Source organism: Nuphar pumila, chromosome 11 (assembly GCF_984573655.1).
Source record: "Nuphar pumila chromosome 11, dmNupPumi1.hap1.1, whole genome shotgun sequence".
Taxonomy (NCBI): Eukaryota; Viridiplantae; Streptophyta; class Magnoliopsida; order Nymphaeales; family Nymphaeaceae; genus Nuphar; species Nuphar pumila.
This window is the reverse complement of record NC_143259.1, coordinates 109,296,512-109,309,222: the sequence shown is the minus strand read 5'-3', so window position 1 is coordinate 109,309,222 and position 12,711 is coordinate 109,296,512. Positions and strand designations below refer to the sequence as shown.

General features: G+C 35.9%; 1 protein-coding gene across 1 annotated transcript; it reads right to left on the bottom strand.

The window, feature by feature from the left end:
- Positions 1-42: 42 nt before the first annotated feature.
- LOC149822788 (putative CCR4-associated factor 1 homolog 2) lies at positions 43-414 on the bottom strand. The gene has a single exon (XM_089980381.1). It carries the CDS (start codon positions 412-414, stop codon positions 43-45), a length of 372 nt encoding a protein of 123 aa, XP_089836507.1.
- Positions 415-12,711: the final 12,297 nt, after the last annotated feature.

The following is a 12,711-nucleotide window of genomic DNA, read 5'->3' as shown; positions in this document are numbered from 1 at the left end:
CTTCAAGTACATCAACGCGTGCTGTGCGAGGTAGCTGTCGTACTACCTAATCCTCTCCAGAAATTCAACGCGCAGCTGCGGCATGCAGTCGAGAATTTTCATCATCGGCCGCACGGCATCAATTCCCTTGCAATAGAGCTGGTCCAAGAGGATGCACGGTAGGATACCGTTCTGCAAGTTGACCTCGACATCAATGCCATTCTTTACCATGAGCTGCTGGAAATCGGCGTTGAGAGCTTTCGAGGGGATCGTCATCTTGACATTGAACAAAAAGATGCACTTCTCACCGGTGTTGGGGTGGATAGGAAGGTTTCCGGACTCGTCCGCGAAGGTGAGGCCGAGCTGGAGGAGATACAGGTGTTGGGCGAAACCCTGTAAAAACAACATGACAGGGAGCGTACCTGGATTCGCCATTGTCCGTGTAGGTAGTTTGGCGTTCTTCTCAGCCGGTCGACGCCCACAATGAGCCCAGGCCTTGTGTCAACGGTGAGCAGAACCCTATTCTACTAAATCTGAATGCAAAACTGAATTTTGGGCAGGGAAGTGTTACGAATTCTCATCATCTTCGTAACCCCTAAGCCCTTTATATAATGGAGGAATTGGGCAGTTACGTGAATGTGGTCTCTTCACATTCACGTAACTCCCACCCACTATCTCCATTATTCAGCCACTTACGTGACCCACTAAGAGAGTGTCAAACCGGGTCGGACTGCGGGTTGGACCCATAACCCATAATGTTCAACATTCTCCCACTTGACCCATTGACACCAAAAGTGTATTAAATCAAGGTGTATAACGTTATCTCGATTTAATTCTTCATGTGGGTTCACATGCCACCCTTTATCACAAGGATGAATCATATGAGTCAAGGATATGAACACCTCTTTATGAAATGTCATATTTCCTTGTACTACACTACAATTCACTTTCAGTACGTAAAGAAATTACCTTTATGAATAGGTTTGTCTCTCACCTATTCTATTGGTCCTTTAATATTGTTATTCTGTTATTCTCTTTAACCCATATGAGAGATTCTTTATGCAAAATCAACAATAACACAAAACTTTAGAGAATCAAAACATAAACACAAATGTGATTACATAATGTATTGTCATACATCAGAAGGAATAAAAAAGACCCATTCCCTTTACATGTTGGGAATACAATCCCGGTGATAGCCCTTTAGTAAGGGGATCCACAGTCATTTCATTCGTCCCAATTGTATCAATACATACCAGATGATTGTCAGTCCTTTCTTTAACAACAAAATATTTTAACTCCATGTGTCGACACGATGTTGAGCTCTTGTTGTTATTTGAAAAAGACACGGCTGCTTCATTGTCACAAAAGATCTTTAGTGGTCTCTCAATAAAGTCCACTATATCAAGACCCATAATGAAGTTTTTTATCCAAATGGCCTGTGACGTAGTCTCGTATAGAACAATAAATTCTGCCTCCATGGTATGAGCAGCAGTGGTAGACTGCTTTCCACTTCTCCATGAGACAACACCACCCGCTAGAAGGAAAATGTATCTAGTAGTGGATTTTCTACTGTCAATACACCCTCCTAAGTCCGCATCAGAGTATCCAACGACCTCTAGGTGGTTCGCTTTCCTGTAGGTCAACATATAGTCTTTCGTTCCTTGTAAATAGTGCATGACCTTCTTCGCTGCCTTCCAGTGCGCAATGCCTGGATTTGACTGATATCTACCAAGCATTCCCACAGCAAATGCTATATCAGGTCGAGTGCAGGTCTCCGCGTACTGTAAACTCCCAACTGCTGATGCATATGGGACATCATCCATCTGAGCCTTCACAATATCATCCTGAGGACAATCCTTCAAACTCAATTTATCCCCTTTCACTATAGGTGCCGAACTAGAAGAACAATTCTCCATCCCATATCTTTTAAGAACCTTAAGGATATAGGATTTCTGAGATAGGCCAAGGACACCCTTAGTTCTGTTACGACGGATCTCGATTCCAAGGACATAAGTGGCCTCACCCATGTCTTTCATATCGAAATGAGAGGAAAGAAAGTCTTTTGTTTTATGTAAAAGACTCAAATCATTAGTTGCAGGAAGAATATCGTCAACATATAAAACCAAAATTATGAACTTACTCCCACTAGTCTTAATGTAAATACACTGATCAACAATGTTTTCAGTGAATCCAAAGTTCATTATTACCTGATTGAACTTCTTATACCACTGGTGGGAGGCTTGTTTAAGTCCATAAATTGACTTATTCAACTTGCAAACTAAGTTATTCGAGTCATCTATACTGAAACCAGGAGGTTGTTGCATGTATACCTCCTCATCCAGATCCCCATTCAGGAAGACAGTTTTCACATCCATCTGATGTAGCTCTAAATCAAAATGAACTACGAGGGCCATGATTATTCTTAATGATTCTGTAGTTGAGACAGGAGAAAAAGTCTCATTATAATCAATGCCCTTTATCTGTGTGAAACCTTTTGCAACAAGCCTAGCCTTGTACCTCTCCACATGACCTTTAGAGTCTGTTTTGGTTTTGTAAACCCATTTACAACCAACAAGTCTAACTCCATCAGGTTGAGGTACAAGATCCCACACTTGGTTCTTTGCCATAGAGTCAAGCTCTTCTTTCATGGCATTGATCCAATGTGTTGATATTTCACTTTCAATGGCTTCTGCAAGTGTGAAGGGATCTTCATCAATGTCTATGAAATCATTTGACTCTTCTAAATACACCACATAGTCTGGATGGATAGCAGATTTTCTAATTCTGGTGGACCTCCATACAGGTGCTACATATGGTTCAAAATGGGCCTATGTATTTTGTTATTGTTGTATATCCTCATCAACAACTGGATCTAGTTGGGATTGATGTTCCTTGACTAAACTTTCTCTTACATTACTCGAAGGAATAATGATAGAGAAAATCAGATCATTATCCTCAGCAGGTGTAGAACCTGAATCCTGCATTTCCTCAAAATCAATATTTTAAGACGCATCTATCCCAACAGTACCATTTTCAAGAAATCTTGCTTTATCAGTTTCCACTATCTGTGGTGTATGAGATTGACAATAAAACCTAAAGCCTTTTGATCTTTCTGGATAACCAATGAAGAAACCACTAGTTGTCCTATGATCAAAAGCTTTTATATGTGGGTTATACTATTTAACTTCTGCTGAACATCCCCATATGTGCATATATGACAAAGAAGGTTTTCTACCTGTCCATAACTCGTAAGGAGTCTTTTGAACAACATTCGTAGGAACCTTATTCAAAATATGCACTGCAGTCCTAAGAGCTTCACCTCACAAGGTCAAAGGAAGGTTTTAGTGATTCAACATCGCTCGAACCATTTCTTTAAGCATACGGTTTCTCCTTTCAGCTACACCATTCTGGTAAGCACTCCCAGGCATGGTATACTAAGGTACAATGTCTTTCTCTTTTAGAAACCGCGCTAATGGACCTTCCTTTTGTCACATCTCAGTGAAATGACCATAATATTTGCCACCTCTATCTGACTTGACAACCTTAATAACTTCACCGGTTTGTTTCTCTACTTCTTTTTTGAAGTCCTTAAAAACCTGAAAGACCTCTGATTTTTCAGATAATAAGTAGAGATACATATACCGTGAGTAATCGTCTATAAATGTAACAAAATATTTTTCACCCGTATAACATGGTGAAAAAGGGCCGCAGACATCCGTATGCACTATTTCTAACTTTTCATTGCTACGTCTGGCATCTTTCTTATATGTGTTAAACTGCTTAGCCTTTATGCAGTCAACACATGGCTCTATATTCGTAAAATCAAGGGATCCAAGGATTCCTTCTTTCACGAATCTTTGGACTCTCTCTTTCGAGATATGTCCTAACCTCTGATGCCAAAGTAAATAGGATTGATCATCCTTTAGGCCACGTTTATTGTCAATCATTGTGTTCTCAATAAAGTGAGATTTCTGAATTTGGAGTTTGGTTCTTAATCGATACAAACCATCACACATATATGCAGAACCTACATTCATTGAATTTTTCATAATAATAAGTTCAGATTTTTCAAATTTAAAAGCAAAACCAAACTTGTCAAGTTTTAAAATTGAAATTAGGTTTTGACTATAAGATGGAACATAAAATGTATCGACCAAATCCAATACAATCCCCACTCCAACACAATTCTGCAGGTTCCAACGCTCTTGACATGCTAACACATCTTATTTCTTGAGAAGATGCTTCTTTCATGCTCCGTTGGTTCTCTTTTGTTCAGAAATGCCTACAAAGAGTTGGCAATGTGCACCGTGGTACCAGAATCAATCCACCAACTATGCAATGAAACATGAATAAGATTGCACTCATGAGAAACGAATGACTTATTACCTTTATTTTCGAGCTACTTCTTGAACTTCAAACAGTTCACCTTCTTATGCCCTTTCTTTTTTATGAAGAAACACTTTATAGAAGGGTCACCTAACTGGGATTTGGCTTTCGCATGAGAGTTTGAACTCTCCTCAGTGGCTCTCTTCTGATTCTTCTTTTTGAAGGAGCTTTTATTTGGCCTCGACCTCTGTTTTTCCTTATGAGAGGCCATATGTGCACTTGGCACCCTCTCACCCTTCAATCTCTCCTCTTCCTCAACACACTTACTCAAGAGGTAATTAAAAGACCACTCATCATTATATGTGTTGTAGGAGATTTTAAAGGGTCCATACTCAGTAGGTAACGAGGTTAAGATCAGATGAACTAAAAAAGAGTCAAAGATGGCGAACTTCATGTCATTCAGTTGAGTCACAATATTCGTCATTTCCAAAATGTGCTGTCGGATGTGACTGTCACCAGCATATTTCATAGATACTAATTTAGACATGAGGGTACTGACCCTTGCCTTATTAGAAGTGACGAATTGAGCCTCAATGACTCCCAGAAATTCCTTAACCGTCCTACAATGAGGAATGACACCTCGAATATTCTTAGCCACCCGAGATTGCAAAAGCAACAGGCTAAGTCTGTTCGAGCGCTCCCACTTCTCAGAGGCAGCCTTCTGATCGGCTGTACTTTGCTCTATAAGAGCGGGAGGTTCGTCAATTCTTTAATGCATGGATAGCTTCTTATCTTTATTATTATCTTCATTTGATGATGCATGAAATGCTTTAGCTACATACACAACACAAGATTGTTTCTCTATCAAAAACTTTTATGAGTGGTCCTCAACATATAAGAAGCAATGACCCAAGGGTATTTTCAAACAATTTATGGCTTATTAAACCTACCCTTATACATCTTCACTTGTTTCAGGATATAGGGCAACTTTTCTTGAGAGAGTCCCTAAACCTCCAACTTGATATATTAGAATTTGTTTAAATAAAATACTTGCATATCACCCTGCAGTTGTAGTGGTAGCCTAGTCCTCTCTCTTCATGGCTAGGAAAAAACAACCTTTTGTGCTATTAAACAAATTGCATAAAGCCTAGAGTATTGCTTAGCCTATCTTGGTAAGTCTTAAGGGAATTAATGCATATTTTATTTTATTTAGTTAATTTTCTTGTTATTCATACATAATCACAATTAATCACTCACAGGATTAATAACTACCAATTCGGGCATAAGCATAGCCACCTTTCGGGCACATAAGTATAATTAGGCCTCATTTAATTATAAATTCAGTCTCATCGGATTCACATAAATGCAATTCACACATGTATTCTCATGCTCAAATAGGCCAATCAGTAATTTCTTACATATACAATAATTCAAATTTAACATCCACACATAAGTCACCTCATGTATGCATTATAATATTCATTTAATCATGCATTTAGGTCACATATATATCACTTCAAATGCACATAAGCACATTATCATGCTTCATATATTTCATGTCACACTACATGTAAGCATATCATAACATCATGCAAGCATATCATAACATTATGCAAGCACATTAACATATCAAGCACTTCATTTTTAGCATTATAACAAAAATTATAGCATAGCAATCAAAAAATATGTATAAGTCATGTCATAATTATATAGCCTCAATAGGCCCACATACAATACACCAAAAGGTTGTGTACCCAACTAGTTCACCTATAGAACCATCACTTTTAAAACCATGACATACATGCAACCACAATTTCTCAATTTAAGACTGTGCACAATTTTTTTTCAGTCAGTAGAAATTCTGCCATGAATCATATAAAATAATTTTGGATCTAAAATTTTTACTGTAGATTTACATACATGTTGGCTATCTACAAAAAAATATAAACCTAAACTCATTCTAAATCAGGGAATAAAAATTCTAGAACCACAGATTGTATTTTGTTTATAGAAAAGTCTTGTTCAGTTTAGTTGTTCTAATGAAACATTAGCCATGCATCACATAGAATGATATAAAATTTAAGATTTTTAGTAACTGGATATGTCTCACTCAAGTCTCCAAAAACCTTGAGTAAAACTTAATTTCTAACAGAGAATTAAAAACTATGTAATACGGGTTATTTTTGTTATTTAATAGATTATTTTCTAAAAAAAATGGGTTTTAGACGAAACTTTTATGGTTTTTAATTTTTAAATTATAAAGAATCAACCAACAAGATTTTGATCATGCGCTTTTCAATATACAAACTAACATATATAAAATATTAGTCATAAATTAAGAATAATTTGGGAGATATGAATTTTACAAAAACATGAAGACTACATAAATTTTTTATCGGAATAGAAATTTTATGTCAACTTGCAAAGGTCGTATTTCCCAATCTCAAATTATTTGTGCCCAATTTTTTTGGGAGGATTTCTTTTATACGTCTGAAATATTTCTCTAAATTTTTAGGATTTATCAGTTCACCATTTTGGAGAACCAGATTCTTTTAAGGCTGGTCAGAATAAATAGATAGTATAATATAGAGTTTTCAAGAAAACATATCAAGAACTTTATCTTTTTCATAAAAAATACCAAGAAAATATATCTAATGATTTTGATTCATAAAAACACATCATATTCATTCATATACACATATAGTCATGATATAAATGTAGAGATTTAATTCATGTCACGAATCAAATATAAGAAATCTAATGTTTTACGTAGCAGACATGTTTTCTCGATAAAGACAATAAAAATTAGTTTTCAAAAATGATCTTTTATTTTTAAATCTCCATGCACACAATCATATCATTACCTAGGTGAATCTAGGTTGATATGAGCATTGATACACATCTATCATAAATTCAACATATAACATGTTACACACACAAAAGAATACAAGTTTCAAAGTTAGATCAATCTGAAATTACAAACCGCATATGTAACACCCCAATTTGTATAACTCAAAAATAACATTTTTTCTTTAAATATTTTAACATATAACAGTAAAAAAACTCATCGGGTCTAAAAGTTGGCATGTTACTTTTTGTATTCATGCATAACCATACGATTGTGAGAACTTAAAAGAAATAGATCTCGTTATGCAGAAAATGAATCAAGGTCCACAATCTTTCAAAATATTAATTACTTTTGTCCATTGACATAATAATCAAATAATAAATCAAAGTCTAGAAATATTGTAAATATAAAGAAAAGGTAGGCGCAGTCTCCGTCGTAACCTCCTGCCTTCGTATGTAAGCTACTCCTTATTACCTAAAAAATATTAAACCATATAGGGTCTGACAAAACATGTCTCAGTAAAGTGAGATATACTAAACTTGTAAGACAGGAATACAAAGCAGGAATTTCAGTAGAAATTTTATAGTTTACCATTTGGAATTAACTGAAACAACTATACAACTAGTCATACTTATTCAATCAACCAAATTAAACAAGAGAGCATCAATTCATACATTTCAAGAAGTTAAAATGCATGAATAGTGAATATGCATGACTTACCATATGCTGAAGGCCTTCAATACGTGCATAAATTTTTATCTTTAATTAAATTTTCTTTCTTAAATGATGCATGTGGTGCTTGACTAATGCACATACATCTTATGTTATTATTTCTTAGCCCTACTGATACGATACAGGCTTAGATTCTGAGATCAAGACCATAGCTCAGACAATGTTTTACATACAGGGTGGCTTTAGCCTGATCAGACCCATTCATCAGGACGGAGTGAGGGACGTTAATACGAGAGAAATTCTTATTACCTTTCAACCTGATGCACCAATTTTCGTCATGAGTACCATGCTCTTTGCGCAACAGTCTAATGCAAAGGTTTTCCCACAAAATCATGGGAGGAGATGAGCAACCTTCTCTGCTCGAAACATACTTACCCCACGAAGTTTTATACCACCTGTCACTCTTTCAGCAAGTATCTTGAGTTTTAATGTCACATGATACTTGATTACATACATATTTTTTATGCAACATTAAAACTTAAGTCACTTTATGAGCAATGGATGCATTCTTATAAAGCATTAGAATATTCACTTAATCATACTTATGTAACATAAACTTGAGCATATGCGTAGATGAAAATCTTATTCATTTTCATGCTTCAGTTAGCGTATATGCACATACATGGCCAATGCAATAAAGAACATAAATTTGAGCATCAACATTATCATCATTATCATAACATGAGCATACATGCAACTAACACAATATTCAAAATGTAAACATAAACTTGCATTTATTGGACCCTTTGATTCTTCATCTTAATGTATAAGCTTTTTTAGGCCTCGTGCCTAACCATCGCATTAGCAATTCATGTCTTAGGCTGGACAAATAAACTTTTACATAAAATCAGACCTGCATACTCCCACGCACGATGCATGTTATTCAATATGAAGAATCTTGTACAATCATATATGCATACTACACAAAAGTCGACCCTGGGTCTCAACATCGGTCATGATTAGCAAAATCTTTAACTCTGACTGACTGTTACAGAGTTCATATAAAAATTTATGTTCAGTGAATATAGCTGATATTTTCATAGTATGTATACAATTTTGTCAACTTTCTATAGCCGTAAACCGTTCATGAAAATTCTTTGGTACGAGGGAGTTATGAACATTTTACTATAGACATGTCATATTTTGTTCTGACTGTCACAGGGCTATGCTCAGTCCATGAACAGAGCCCAAAATTTTACAATAGATGAAAATTTTTGTTAGCTTTCCAATGCAATAAATTGTTCGTCAAAACTTCTCCGAACGATGGAGGTACAAACGTTTTACTGGTCGAAGGTCTGGCTAGAAAACTATAATTTTGGGTCTATGCATTCGGGTCGGGTCAAACCGAGCCACCTGAATCCTTACACCCATGATTTTTCTTGCATAATTTAAAAAATAAAAACTACAATAAAATACACAGGTAGATCTAACATATTTTATCTGAGATAAATTATATTTTTCCTCATCCTTTTGGCTAGAAAATATGCCCATCTCGCATATGCTTTGTTTTCTCAAGAATAATTTTGGCAAAATACATAATAAATTAACTAAAACCAGTAATATACATGAAATACAAATTTAAAAAAATCTACAAAAATCACAAAATATCTACTTAATCATAATCTATCAAAAACCATCAAATATTGCATGAATCTAACCACAAAATACATATTCTTTCTAAATTTACCGATTTCTTTTCTAAAAAACCCGATATTGCCAAAATCGCAATATCTCAAGATTTCGGCCATAGAAATTCACAAAAAATTTAAAAAATATCTACAACAATATATCCTGCCAATACAAATCGATACTTGCATGAAAATCATAGCATAATTCAATTATTTATAAATTTTACAGATTTCTTTTTTGATAAACCAATTTTTTATGAAAATAAATTGATTTCAAAGAGGGTTTTCTTTTGAGGAAAACGTTATTTTTTCATGGATCTTTAGATCTAAGTCAAACTCACGGTTAGGAGAGTTTGATCATGGTTTAAACTCATGAAAAGCTATTGTAATTCATGCCAAGAATTTTGTTCTTGCAAGAAAAGCATAAATCACCTACCTCTTGTTACAAAAATATTTTTCGTAGGATCCGACAGTTCTTTTTATATGATCTGACCGATTCACACCTTCTACCAGCTAGAGAAGGGCCTTATACACCCTTTGGAATCACGTAAAGGTCTTTTTTGAACCCAAGAAAGTAGAAGAAAAGTCTTAAGGGGCATGAAAAAGATGTTATTTATTAATTTATTTTATTAATACAACAACAACAACAACTACGCCTTCATCCCAAAACAATTGGGGTCGGCGATATGAACCAACAAAGAAAATCATTCTGGGTCTTCCACATGAATCCTTCTCCTCCATTCATTTCTATCCAATGCCATGTCCTCGGTGAGGTTCAAATCATTCATATCCTTTACTATCACCTCCATCCATGTCTTCCTAGGCCTACCCCGACCTCTTTTAACTAATATATTTTCCCATTTCTCCATCCTTCTAACTGGAGCATCATTAGGCCTTCGTCGAATATGTCCAAACCACCATAAACGACTCTCTCTCAGCTTATTTTCAATGGGTGCAACGCCTACCTTCTTACGTATCTTCTCGTTCCGAATCTTATCTTTTATTGTATTTCCAGACATCCATCTCAGCATACGCATCTCAGCTACACTCATTTTTTGAATATGATGTCTCTTGGCAGCCCAACATTCCGTACCATATAGTAAAGCGGGCCTAATAGTCGTCCTATAAAACTTTTCCTTCAACCGCAATGGCATTCTACGATCGCACAACACTCTAGTTGCACTCTTCCATTTCATCCACCCAACCTTTATCCTATGATTTACATCTCCATCAATTTCTCCATACTTTTGAATGATAGATCCCAAATATTTGAAAGAATCATCCACCGGTATTTCTTGCTCACCAAGCTTCACTACACTCCCATCTCTATTTCGTTGCTTACTAAATCGACATTCCATGTATTATGTCTTACTCTTACTCAACTTAAAACCTCTTGCTTCCAATGTCTGTCTCCATAATTCTAACTTAGCATTAACCCCAACTCTAGACTCATCAATCAAAACAATATCATCAGCAAACAACATACACCACGGCACATTTTCTTGAATTGATCTCGTAAGCTCATCCATCACTATAGCAAATAGGAAAGGGCTTAAAGCAAATCCTTGATGTAACCCAACCGTTATAGGAAAATTAGTTGTCACCCCTCCACAAGTGCGGACATTGGTTACTACTCCTTCATGCATATCTTTAATTATACTAATGTACTTGAGAGAAATACCTTTCTTCATGATTGTCCACCAGAGAACGTCCCTAGGTACTCTATCGTAAGCCTTCTTCAAATCAATAAAAACCATATGCAAATCTTTGTTCCTCTCTCTATTTCTCTCAATAAGTTGTCTAAGAAGATGTATAGCTTTCATAGTAGATCTTCCAGGCATAAAACCAAATTGATTCTTCGATATCATGACAACCTTCCTCAACCTAGACTCAATCACCTTCTCCCAAAGTTTAATAGTATGACTCATGAGTTTTATACCACGATAGTTTGTGCAATCTTGTATATCACCCTTATTCTTATATAGAGGCTCCAAAGTACTCTTCCTCCACTCATTAGGCATCTTATTTGTCCGCCAAATCTTGTTAAAAAGATTTGTCAACCATTCTAAACCTTTCTCTCCCAAGCATTTCCAAGCCTCGATAGGTATACCATCTGGGCCAACTGCCCTTCTTGATTTCATTTTCTTCAAAGCCTCTGCAATTTCTTTCTTTTGAATCTTGCGCATGAAGTCGCGATTCATCTCATGAAAAGGAATGAAAAAGTCTAGAACATCCTGAGCATGACTTTCATTAAATAGCTTATCAAAATAATCTTTCCATCTCTCCTTAATCTCCTCATCTTTGACTAAAACCCTTTGCGTTTCATCTTTGATACATCTAACCATACCCAGATCCCTCGATTTCCTATCTCTCATTTTTGCAATCCTATAAATATCCTTCTCACCCTCTTTGGTATCCAACTTATCATAAACCTCCTTATATACCTTATCTCTCGCGTTCCGAACTACTTTTTTAGCTTCCTTCTTTGCTATCATATACTTCTCTAAATTCTCATTATCATGACTTTTACTTAGATTTCTATAACACTCTCTTTTAACCTTAATAGCTAATTTGACATCCTCGTTTCACCACGATGTATCCTTACCTAGCGGTGCACCGCCTTTAGACTCACCCAATACCTCCTTAATTACCTTTCTCATGCCACCCGCTATCTTATTCCACATAGATTCTGAATCCTCCTCAAGACACCAATCAACTTCCTTAACTACCCGCTCTACAAACATTCATTGTTTAGCTCCTTTCAGTGCCCACCACTTAATTCTAGGATCTATCCTATGTCTATCCCTTTTGCGGCATTGTCTAATTCTAAGATCTAAAATTAAGACTCTATGTTGTGTAGCTACACTTTCTCCCGGTATAACCTTACAATCGATGCAACAACCCCTATCTCTCTTTCTAAGTAGGAAAAAATCTATCTGACTCATATTAACCCCACTTTTAAATGTTACTAGGTGAGACTCTCTCTTCCTAAACCAAGTGTTTGCTAAGATCATATCATAGGACAAACCAAAATTTAAAATCCTTTCTCCACTATCGTTTCTTTCTCCTATACCATAGCCTCCATGGATACTCTCAAATCCATCCCTACTAATGCCTACATGCCCATTAAGGTCACCGCCGATGAAAAGCCTTTCTCCATAAGATATCCCTTGTACTACTCCATCTAAATCTTCC